The sequence below is a fragment of the Acomys minous genome, assembly GCF_964271855.1.
Source record: "Acomys minous genome assembly, chromosome: 16".
Lineage (NCBI taxonomy): Eukaryota > Metazoa > Chordata > Mammalia > Rodentia > Muridae > Acomys > Acomys minous.
In genome coordinates, this window is record NC_140498.1 from 62,552,960 (window position 1) to 62,565,634 (window position 12,675).

Here is a 12,675-nt window from a genome sequence, read left to right on the forward strand (position 1 = left end):
CACACCCATATTAGATGCTATTTTGTGAACAGCTTTTAGTGCTAATCTCTCTCCACTGGTTGGTGGCTTTCTGACTTAGCTCATCTGGAACACAGCAGATACATAGAGCCCTGCCATCTTGAAAAGGACTGTAGGGCACCTCAGTAACTTTGGGCTTAGAAATTTATCAGCCACGTCCTCTCCTGCCTGACCCAACTGGGATACAGTCAAGGAACCCAACTTAGCTGAGCTGGGTGCAGGCTCTTAAACCCACTGTCCAACATCCTCAGGAGGCCTCCGGGGAGATCCAGAAACCAATCTTCTGATTGGAGCACTCTTTGTTGCTCCCAACCTTCATGACCATCATGGGACAGAGACAACAACCTCGTTGGAGGAGTCTTTAGGTCTGCTCACACCAGAAGACTAGCAACAAAACTCTGAGGCATATAGCAACACCAAAACCAGTGATCCTAACACAGCAAGCCCTGGAGATATGAATACCCATGAAACACGTGGAGAAGACTTCAAATCTGAGGTGATGAAAATGACAGCATCCATGAATGAGGAAAGTAAATCACTCAAAGAAATACAGTAAAATCACTCAAACAGATGAAGGAATTGGATAAATTCTATAAAGAATTACAGGAAAATACACCCAAACAAATGAAGGATTTGAAGAAATCCTATAAAGAATTACAGGAAAATTCAATCAAATGGTAGAAAGAAATGAACAAGACTATTCAAGACCCTAAGAGGTCTTGACAAGCCTAGGCAATCTTAGAGTTGGAAAACATAGGAAAGAGGACAGGCATGATGGACAAAAGCAAAATCAACTGAATACAAGAGATGGAAGAGAGAATCTCAGGTGTGGAAGCTATAATCAAAGTTATCAATACATAAATTGAAGAAAATGTTGAAACTAAAGTGTTCCTTACCAGTATAAATTAAACATAGAACAAGAAGCAGAAGGCAAAATTACAAATCCTATAGGGATTAATCCTTGCTTCTTCAACATCTTTTATTATAGTCTTTTCAAAAATTTTTTGAAAATTTTCAGATTACATCTCAATTGTTATCCCCTCACTTTTATCTTACCATTCCTCCCTTCCTCCCTCTTTCACCCTCCCCTAGGTCTGTGACAGAAGAGGTGAACAAGAGGCAAAGACATATATTTGTGTTTTTATCTTTTCTGTTAGCTGCTATTATTAAAACATGGAAAAGGAAAAAAATAGTTCTTGAAACAACACCCAAGAAATCTGGAACACTACAAAAAGACAAATCCAAGAATAATGAGAATAGAAGAAGGAAAATATTCCAAGTTCCAATGCCCAGAAATCATTTTCAACAAAACCACAGAAGAAAACTTCTCCAACCTAAGGAAAGAAATGACCATAAGCATACAAGAAGCCTACAGAACTCCCGTTAGATTGGACCAGAAAAGAAAATCTTCCTACCACATAATAATCAAAACATTAAATGTACAGAACAAATAAAGAATATTAAAAGCTGCAAGAGAAAAAGGTCAAGTCACATATAAAGACAAACCCATCAGAATTATACCTGACTTCTCAACAGAGACTATGAAAGCTAGAAGGGCCCTGGTCAGATATCATGCAAACATTAGGAGACCACAGATGCTAACTCAGACTACTATACCCAGCAAAGCTTTCAATCACCATAGATGGAGAAAACAATATATTCCCTGACAAAGCCAAGTTTAACCGGTACCTAACCATGAAGCAGCACTACAGAAGAAAACCCCCTAAAACTCAAAGAGGCTAACTACACCCAGGAAAACACAAGAAATAAATAATTCCTCATCCAGAAATAAAAAAATAGAGAAACACACACATACACTCTACCACCACCATCATCATAAAAAAAAGTAGCAAATAACCACTGGTCATTAATATCTCTTAACATCAATGGCCTCAACTCCCCAGTCACAAGGCACAGGATCACAAAATGTATGTGAAAACAGGGTCCATCATTGTGCTGCATACAAGACACACACTTCAACAATCAAGGAAAATATTGCCTCGGAGTAAAGGGTTGGAACAGTGTGTTCCAAGTAAATGGGCCCAAGGAGCAAGCTGGAGTAGCCATTCTAGTCTAGCTGATGAAATAGGCTTTCAACCAAAACTAATAAAAAAAAGATGGGGAAGGTCACAAAAACTGTGCCAGGATGATGTCTCAATTCTGAATATCAATGACCCAAATGCAGTAGAATGCATATTTGTGAAAAAAGATTACTAAAGTTTAAATTACACATTGAACCCCAAACATTAATAGTGGGAGACTTTACCACCCCTCTTTCCCCAATAGACAGATCATCAAGACAGAGACTATATGGAAAAAACAAGGAAACTAATAACATCATGAAACAAATGGACCTAACTGATATCTACAGAACATTTCCCCCAAACACAAAAGAATACACCTTAATTTCAGTACCTCATGGATCCTTTTCCAAAATTCATCACATAGTTGGTCACAAAGCAAACCTCAACAGATACAAGAAAATTGAAATAATCCCCTGCATCTTATCAGAACACCATGGAACTCTACAACAAAAGATACAACCAAAAGTGTACCACCTTGTGGGAACTGAACAAATACCTACTCAATGACAACTTGCTAAGGGGTGAAATAAAAAGAGAAATTTAAAACTTCCTGGAATTTAATGAAACTGAAGGCACCAAATACCAAACTGATGGTTCACAATGAAAGCAGAGCTACGAAGAAAGTTCATAGCACTAAGTGCCTTTATAAAGAAACTGGGAGGAAGGGAGGAATGGGAGGATACATGGGATGGGCTAACAACTGAGATGTAATATGAATAAATTAATTTAAAAAAATAAAAATTAAAAAAAAGAATAAAAGTTGATAGTTTTGCAGTAAAAAAAAAAACCCCAATCTATTTTTCCAGAATCTTTCTAAGGGTGGTTGTCATTGATAGCAATCTATATCTGTTGGTTCTTCTCAAGGGTGGTGTTTGAGTAATTAATCTACTCCAGCAGGAATACCTGACAGAAATTAAACATTATTATTGTTAGGGCCAGTGATATTGCCCAATGAGTGTCTGGAATGCCCCTATTTTACTTTTTACACAATTAATATATTAGAAGGGTTATGAGGACTGAAAGAGTAACAGGGAGAGACCTCTCAGGGTTATGCCTCACTGACACATGCCCATCATGGGTATGCTAACCAGTGGGCCGTACTCCATGAGTTCTAGACCTGTTTTGCTTTTTGTCCCTCACACCCCACAACAAGGAACAATTCTACTTTAAGACCTGTTTGCACCAGGAAGAAATGCCGTTTGGTTGGACTGTACCAGTCTGAGGTTTATGTCTAGATGCCATGATGATAGAGAACCTATTGGTCAAAAATGTGCAACTACAGCCATTGACAGAGGGATCATTGGTCTTCCCCATGTATTATCCAATGCTAAATATTCAACTGCATGAATGTCCACATGTATCACTGTGAGCCGTGGAAAGAGCTGTGTATGCAAAGGCTGGCTATCAGAGCTTCGTTGGCATAGAGGAATTGGAATGTTGCAAGTCTAGAGGCTCATTAACATCCTCTAGGCTACCTAGAGCACCCTGAGTAGCCATTTGTGGACACCTCAGCAATTGAACTAATCACCTATAATCAATTAATAAAATCGTTTTGGCATGTACACCCAGTACATCACTGGCTTCTGATGACCAAAAAACTAAGAAGGATATCAGATAACATTGTTGGCCTGTACAATAAGTTTCCTCATCTTGCTGTAATCTCCTCTCTAATGTTTCCACTAATGCATTGGACTTATAGCTTTATTTATGTTGTTACTATGAAAACTGCATGAATCTGCTTCCATGATAGAACATGGAATATGGAATAACTTGTACTGTGTACACCAACATGGACTCTCAAATTTATTTCTCTCCCTTACCATTTGAGCTGAGGGCTGAGGGTACTTGTTTCTATTAGTGTACTTATTTATTTATATACATGCATTATACTTCATAACAACAGTAATAAAATTTTATCAATATAGGACATTTTCATGTGTTGAATAATCTACTAGATGCAGCTTACATGATCATGGAATTGTCTAGTATTTTATTGACTATTGTTGCATACTTACACATGAGGGAAATTGGTGTCTGTTGTTATGTCCCTCATTTCATTTTTTATTTTGTTAACTTGGATATAATCTCTGCCCTTCAGTCAGTTCAGGTAAAAATTTGTATAACTTGCTGATTTTTCTCAAAGAAATGAATCTATGTTTCACTTATCTTTGTTTTGTTCCCTTTGTTTCTATTTTATTAATTTCTGGCTGAAGTTCGGTTATTTCCTGCCATCTACTCATCTGTGATGTTTTCGTTTCTTTTTGTTCTACAGATTTCAAGTGTGGTATTAAGACGCTAGCATAATATCTCTCCATATTAGGAGAAACCATGTTACTTCTTTTCACCTGGAAAGGGTTGGACCATCCATTGTACTACGACACAGTTTGCAACGCCTGATGCATCTCTAGATATCTCATGATATTCCACATGTATCACCCCAGCAACTTATTTTATCACCATTCCTTACCTCCTAGGATTACTAAAGAACTGTGTCTCCTTCCACAGTTTTGGAAGTCAGGATGCCTTCTGAGGTTGGGCCGTAAGAACCAGACAACTCCTGAAAGAGTTTATTATTGTCTTTAGAGCCTGTACAAAAGTCTAACAAACACTGTAGACTAAACAATTCACACATCAAAACTGAGTACCCTCAAGCCTGTATCTCAAACATTCTTACCTTGTCCAGAACTAGATAAGTTGAGATAACAAGAAATAGATGTCCCAATGCCCTTCTAAGAAAGGTTGGCTTTACTCTAGAGAAAACAACAACCCAATTTAAAAGCATATGGAAGAAACACAGAGTGTTGAAATGATGAAATACAAATGACTGATAAAGATACTAAATGTATTCATTGCCCTTTGTAATAATAGCATGAAGTTTCCTAATTGTCTTGGAATTCAATTCATACAGTTTCTTTCATTATTTTTTTCCTCCATCAACAATGCTGTCCTGGACTCCTCTGTTCCTAGACACACCTGTCTCCAATCTACCCATGAAATTAGAAGTTCTTTGAGATTTCATCTTATGCAAGAACAAAAATTACAACAAATGTTGGTATATATTTGAGGTCTGGTAACCATAAAAAGGTGAAGTACCTATGAAAATGAGTTTGGTGCTTCCCGAAAATGTAGGACGATACCTACAATATCTCCTTCACTTATCATTCCTGGGATGTACACAAGGGACTGCATACTCTACTACAGAAGTTCTGGAGTATATATGTTAATTCTTACATGAAATTATTATCATGTAGTCATTGATGTACATATTAAAGCCTTTTGCAATAGAAACTCCATGGAATACGCTAGGTTAACCCTTAAAAATTCTCCTAGCAATACAAAACACATACACTGAATGTGCCAACTTCTACACCCATGCAAGTTCTCAAGTGAAGGTTGGGATACCAACTCAGCCACAAACATTTAAACTACAGTTTGTCCTGTGTTCAGTATGGTCTAGGACTGGATTCCAGCACAATCATCATCATAGATCAGAGAGAGCTCATCCAGAAACCAATGAGAGAAGATGCAGAATCCAACAGCTACACACGAGTCACAACTGTGGAGTCCTGTGATGACGGGGCAATAACATCAAAAGAACCATGGGTATAGAGACACTGTGTCACTGACCAGTACTTATGGGGGCCTATACACTTCTAACCTAGGACTTCCTGCATATATGTTATGGCAGAGAAGCTTGGTGTTCCTGGGAGGTTTCTGGGAATGTCTATGCTTTTTTGCTTACATTTTGCAGCCTTGATGCCATGGTATGTAACTTGCCTTATTGGAGCTTCTTATGCCGGGTTTGATGAAATCTTTGGTGGATCTGTTCTTTTCTGAGTTGAAGCACGGGGATCATGGATTTGGAGATGTGAGGAGATGACAGGAAAGACGCAGAAGAGTGGAGGTGATTGAAAATTGTCATCAAGATGCAATACATGAGAAAATTATTTAAATAATGGTTTTATACTGTTCTATTCTATAAATAAGGCAGCTCTGTTCTTGGGGTTTGGCTCTCCACCTCCAGGCTTAAACATGATATTTTTATTAAATACAATTATTTCATTACACACGTATAAAACTAACTACATACAGCAGGGAGAACCATGTGACAATTATGAGTTCTACAAATGTTATATTCTTAGTGGTTTGGCTATTTGTATCTGTCCAGCTTGAAGTAAATGTCTTTCCCGTCTTGTTGGGTCTAAATTTCTGAATGAAATTGAATATCTATCCTACCTCAATTCCCATAACTTAACTTCTTTATCTTGATCTAAAAAAGGTCTTATCCCCTAACCAACTGAACTTGATTGTAAAACTTAACTGTCAATCTCGTATTAAGCCTGGAATCTCAAAACTGTTAAACATGATATTCAATAGTTTTTTCCCAAAACTTTCCCATGTCAGGTGGCCCATGGGATCTATGATAAGGAGGAGAACAAGACAGAATTGCCTAGGAAAGACACTGGATAACATATAATAAGCAAACTGTTCCCAAAAAGGATATGGCTGCTAATCTTATATTTCTCTTGTTGGTTTTCTTTAACTCTCTGAAAACTTCCTACTCTTATAGCTTTAAACCTTTGGAAATCTGAGTTCTGCTCTGGATCCCATTCCTCTTGATAGACTGCATTTTCTGGCCTCAGTGTGAGAGAATGATTCTGGATCTGTAGCAGCTTACTTTTCCAGGGCTGGTTGGTACCCATGTGGGACATCCCATGTGTAAGGACTGGGGAGAATGAGTAATACAGGTGTGTGAAGAGAAAGCCTGGAGGAGAATGGGAGGCTGTAATTAGGATGGAAAGCAAATTCATAAAATTAATGGAGGAAGGAACCTTAGGACTGCATAAAATTAATGTTAAAGTTTCAAAGACTATTTTGTATACTTTCCATATCTTAGGATTTGTAAATTCTTTACATATGGCTTAAAAATTGTAAAAAAAATCTAACAAAATATCAGGTTAAAATTATTTTAAAAAATGGGTTGATAGCAAAAAACAAAACAAAAAACAAAACTACAGCATGCTTGTTGGAACTTCAATTCAACTCATATTTAGAACAAATAGATGTGCAATAGCATAGTGAGTATGTTACTAGGATACGATTTCTCTTTGTGGACAATAGAACTTATTCTCATTAAATATTTCACAAAGGTTAATAAATTCTGAAAGTCTTAAAAGTCTATTCAGGTAAATGTAAACTGACTTAGAGAAGTGTGTCTAAGTTTATAAGTCCTGAAAAACCCACGTACCTCTTCTGCTACCTCTTCTCAACAATAGGCTTTTTGAAAGACCCAGATGAGGAACAACATATATTTAATGAATAAAGTATACTTTATAAATAAGGTTTATAGATTTCTAATTTTTATGAACATTAATGAAAATGACTTGAAGATGTAAATATAGCCTCTTTATCACTGCGTAGTTTGTAAAGATTTAGGTGCTTAGATGAACTGAGTCATTTTTAAAAATTCATATTTTGTAAAGTTACATTATGAATGGATCTGGAAAGTAAAATTATCAGTCTCTGTGGAATGAATTTATGGCTTAATGTTTTGTTTTGGTGTAAAGGATCTTCAACTAATCTTCAATTAAAAAATTTAAGGCTCAAACTTAACATGGATAAAAGTGTAAAATTCTAATCTTATTAAAAGCTATGAACATGTCATAAACTCTAAAAGATAATCAATTGAATTAATTAATTTAAGCTGATGTTAAGTTGCCTTACAAATGATCAAATTCTTTATGATTGTGGTCATGCTCAATGCAAATGTAAAATTTAAATAGAGGGATGAGCTTCTTTATATGCCATCATGGACAAGCCTGAAGCAAGGAACTAAGATTAGATAAAGTTTTAAAATTAAAATATGGTTAATAAATTATATGCTATCCCTCAAACTACTTAAAGAGTTCTAGTTAATATGGATTTAAGGAAGTTAATTTTTAAAAGGCTCCTCTCAACAGACAAAAATATCCACCTCTGGAGTCAGAATCTATGGCAATCCACAAAAAGGATGAACAGAAAAGTCCTTCCCCTTAATCATATTTGAACTGTTGTAATGCTGCCTGCATGCTTCACCCACTACTAAATTTCTGGCCAATGTTTGGGTACTGTTTAGTTTAATGCCCTACTCTGACTGGTCACAGTAGGTTAGTTTCCCCAAATTCTTCCTCCAAAGAAAATCTCTCAGTCCTCACAGATCTGGAGGTTGAGGCTGAAGATGGCCTGTGTGGAAGATGAAGCCTCAGTGGGGTCTTGTGTGACATTGGAAGACTATCAAGGTTTGCTTCCAACAAAGTCTTTGAGACATCCATGGTGGATCCTAGAGAGGGTGCCCAGGTATTAGGTAAAGTATCTGTCATTTTAACTGAAACAGAAGCAATTAGGATTATATTCCCCCCTCATGTTTACATCTGTCAGATCTTTGGTGGTGCTGACAGCAAATTATCACTATAGTAGTTTAGCAGCAACAAGTTAACCTTAGGCAGCTCCTCCCAAACAGGCTGTAGCTGCATGATCAGTCCATATCTTAGGTTCTTTTCTACAGGTACCAGGTCTCCTGCTGAAGAAGGCAGTCTCATAAACAGTTTTACGTTGCTGAGAGGCTTCACAGTCAAAAATACAACCTCACAAAAATAGATTTAAATGAAGGTCAAACTAAAGCTTTCTTCCTATTTATAATTAACGAATTACCTTTCTATTATTCTTTTATTTAAAATAATTTGTTGTTAAATCATTGTTCCCATTAATCAATCACCTCTGTCTCCTGGTTTTAAAGTTTGTTAAAATTTTGAATGTCTAAAAAAGTGATTTAAGTTATAAAAATGCAAGTTATAGATATCTAAGAAAGTGGTTTACGTTATGGGGATATGAGAAGTAAATATTTATAAAGTTCAGAGTTTGAAACTATTAATCAGTGGACTGCTGATTTGCTGTTGAATTCACCTTGTGAAAGAACTGACTACTCTTCTCATAGTTGGAGACTCAAAACTTTTAATGTCCTTGCATTGTTTCTGTAGATATACTTCGTGCTTCTCATCTTACTAAAAGCCTCCCTCTCATTACATATACAGATAGAGGAAAGGCTATTCATTGCTCATGTTGTTAGCCCAGAGCCATCTTTCTGTTACTAAGCTTTTGCTATTGCTGTTAAGCATAGGTCTAATCCAGCTGTTTACAGACACTCGTGACTCACTTTTTCTACACTGAGAATTTTAGTGTATATTATAGATAGTGGTCAGGTTAATTTATTTAAAACTTTTTATCTCATGCAATCTCTAAAAATTGTAATTTCAGCATCAAGGAATTAAGACTTGATCCACCTATCACAGGTCAAACACACTTTAGATCAAGACTTCTGTCAATTCATAGTTCAATCTTTTCTGCTTACTGCCTAACTCTGAGAATGGGATCTTTCTTACCTCTGGTCTTGGAAATCATTCTACCTCCCCCTGTACTGAGCTACTGAACTCAGTTTCTCCATCTTCCGAAAGCATTTCTAATAGGTCTTTACTTCCAAAATAAATCAGGTATTCTGGGTTTTTATCTTCACATTCTCTATAATACCACATCTACCAGGACCACAGGACTGTACATTTGTTTCCTGCTCACAGAAGAAATATGGATTGAGGACTCAAGAAGATATATTTCAATAAAAGACTATCCTTATTCGTAAATTGATGCTCAAAGGAACTAATATACTAATTATAGTGCCAAAAGAATAACAAGATTTAGGGAAAAGCCTAACAGTTCCTCAACAATATCACGAATAGCAAAAAAAATAAATAAATAAACTCAAATATACTCAGAGAAATAAAATGACAGATGAATACCTCAGAAATTAGAAAGATGAATAACCCAAAAGAAGATAAGATCAAGCTATGAACTCAACTGTGCATTGTGACAAGAAGCAACTTGGATGATGGGAAAAACAGCAGTAAGCATAAAAAATGAGTGCTGAAGAAGGACAAATTCTAAAATAAAATTCTGATTCTGAGGAAGAAGAAGGACAGATAGAAATCTTGGAAATAAAAACCACACAACCTTCAATTAAAACAAAAGGTACTGTACATCCAGGAGAGCTAACTAAACATATGATAGAATATCAAGCATGAAGGACATGACTTTATGAACACTGAATTAAAATATCAGTGAGAAATAAATAAGTCATAATTATAACCAGAGTGTTCAAACTCTGAGATACTGTAGAGACTAAAGCCAGAGAATATGGAACAGGAGATGCTAAGATTTGTACTAAAGATGTGGAGATATTCAATTTCACTTTATCAAAAGCTCTCCAAGTTTGTGAAAGAAGCAGGTTTTCAAACATAAGAAATTTACATGCCCAAATAAAGGTGAGCAGAGTGGACATTTTCCTTGACATACTTGACTTATTGTGTTAAAACATTTATAAGACTGAGCATGAAATTACACCATAGAGCAGACACAAAAGTTGGTAGTTTCTCTATCTCTCTCTCTCTCTCTCTCTCTCTCTCTCTCTCTCTCTCTCTCTCTCTCTCTCTCTCTCTCTGTCTCTGTCTCTCTCTGTCTCTCTTGTGTCTTCCTGACTGGAAACATAAGGAAGAGATTGGAAATGTTTGTAGACACATAATGAAGAAGGAATTTATGACACTGTTTTTTATATTTCTCTCTACCTAGTTCATTACTCTCAATAGAATTCCATGTATACAGCAGAGCATGAACGGTCTTGTAGCTAGAACACTCTTAACACATTCATAGAAGTACTCACATATAGGTTTCCCATAGTAGATATGGATCGCTGACGAAATCTATATTGATCTTTACGGGTAGTTCGAGTGTGATGTAAATGGGGATAAATGCACCTAGAATTACGTCTGCCTCCCAGTAGGTGCTGGGCTTCCAGTAATTAAAACAGCCATAGTGATCCTGATCTGTTGATGTAGGTGCAGACTTCAGAAGAAAGATGAGACGAAGCAAGAGAAAGAACATGTCACAGTCTTCACCACACAGAGACAATGTGCTGCACCTAGGTTGATCCAAAGAGAATATAGGCTTAGGTCATGGAACAGTCTCAAACTTCAACAATGTCAGAGAACAATTTGTGTAATTCAGCTGCTTCCTACTGTTACTTCAGGCTCTCAGTCTGTACATATCCAATAGTTCTCATGACAGGGCAAGGCATAGACTGAAGCAAAGTCCAGACAACTGAGGGTAAGTTACAGTGCTGTGATAGTTCTGTAACTGTATCCAGAGTTGCCCTGAATTTGCTGGCTTTTCATTGCTCCATTTCCCTCTCATATCTGTGCTCTGGAGATCCTCTAGCCCGGAGGCACTACACCTGCTTTCACTATGGGTGTGAAAAACATGTTTGGTTCATACCTTCTTCCACAACCTTTGTGATTTCATAATGACGCACAGTGATTTTGGAGAGTACCATTGTCTGAGCAAGAATTGTAGGTCAGCAAAAAACATCTTGCTTGTTTTGGATTGCTGTTGTGAAATGTAGTTTGAACAGGTGGTTTTTAAAAAAAAAAGGCATAGCTATATTTCACAAAGGACACACTTGAAATATTCAATAGAATGCTTTTTCAAGAGGTGGAACTGTGACTACAGTTTCTAGTGTCTGACATCAAAAGCACATTATCCTTGTTTCTATCTTGTCTCCCTGATCTGTTTTCTTCTACTTTCTGCTATAATTTTAAAGTTTTTTAAAAAAGGATATTACAGATAATTACACATGATCATTTTCTACTTCACCCATTTGTCATATTACAACTCTTAGGCATTAAAATCACAATATATATCTTGCTATTAGTACACCTCTTGTACCAGCCCCTCCCCAGTTACATTTTGTAAGAAGACACAATGTTGGAGTCTGAAACTTAAAAGCAATCCAAGGGTCCAGCAAAGCAAGATCTTTGTTTGAATTATACAACAAAAACTCTCTAGTCAGGCACAGCCACAAAGACTTGGCTACTGACTATTTCTTTTTTTTTTTCAGAATATGAAAGTTTATTACTGTGTTTGCATGTGAAAACAGGTTATGAAAATGTGGTAATGAATCCTTTTTTTTTTGCTGGAGGTTTGAAAGAGGAAAATTAAGGAAAAATGATGTCACTATGATCTTAAAATATAAATAAATAAATTTATGCCATTTCTTTATAATCTTACAAAATATTATCTTTCCTGGCTATTGCATTCTTCTGGCTCAATTATTGCTGACTTCCCTGAGCCTGGATAGGATGGATTTGACAAAAACACGCAATTTATGCTTGAGCATTCTGAGATTTCTTACTCTAGGTTTTGAACTTTTACAAACCTACTTTATTTGGGGTTCCTTAATGCTTACACCCCCTTTCAAACCATCTGTTCTAAATAGGAGAGAAAAGAGGTTATTAGAACAGAAGAGATAGGCATTTCTTTATATTCAGTTCCTTGGAGCAATTCTACTGGCACAGTCAGCAGGATTCCATTACAGCAGCTAAAAAGTCAGCCAGCAATTCAGCGAAGGTGACTGTAACTGCAGCCACTGGAACCCGGAGCTGCAGCTGGAGCCTGGGGACTTGAATCCTTCACTGGAGCAGTTCTCTCCAGT

The 12,675-nt window shown here is 36.6% G+C and overlaps 3 protein-coding genes across 3 annotated transcripts in view; 1 reads left to right on the forward strand and 2 right to left on the reverse strand.

The window, feature by feature from the left end:
- The window catches only part of LOC311587537 (uncharacterized protein), a 494,998-nt gene that overhangs the window by 416,703 nt on the left and 65,620 nt on the right, over positions 1-12,675 (forward strand). The gene's annotated exons all lie outside the window — the stretch shown is intronic.
- Positions 1-12,675, reverse strand: part of LOC311587533 (uncharacterized protein) — a 428,822-nt gene that overhangs the window by 313,073 nt on the left and 103,074 nt on the right. The window lies entirely within an intron of this gene.
- LOC311586319 (vomeronasal type-2 receptor 116-like) overlaps positions 1-12,675 on the reverse strand; it is a gene marked incomplete at both ends in the record, with an annotated part of 46,537 nt that overhangs the window by 17,937 nt on the left and 15,925 nt on the right. Inside the window, 2 exons of the mRNA XM_084762288.1 lie at positions 8,538-8,704; positions 10,905-11,106. Of these exons, the coding sequence (XP_084618414.1) occupies positions 8,538-8,704; positions 10,905-11,106 (369 nt within the window). The remainder of the gene's footprint in view (positions 1-8,537; positions 8,705-10,904; positions 11,107-12,675) is intronic.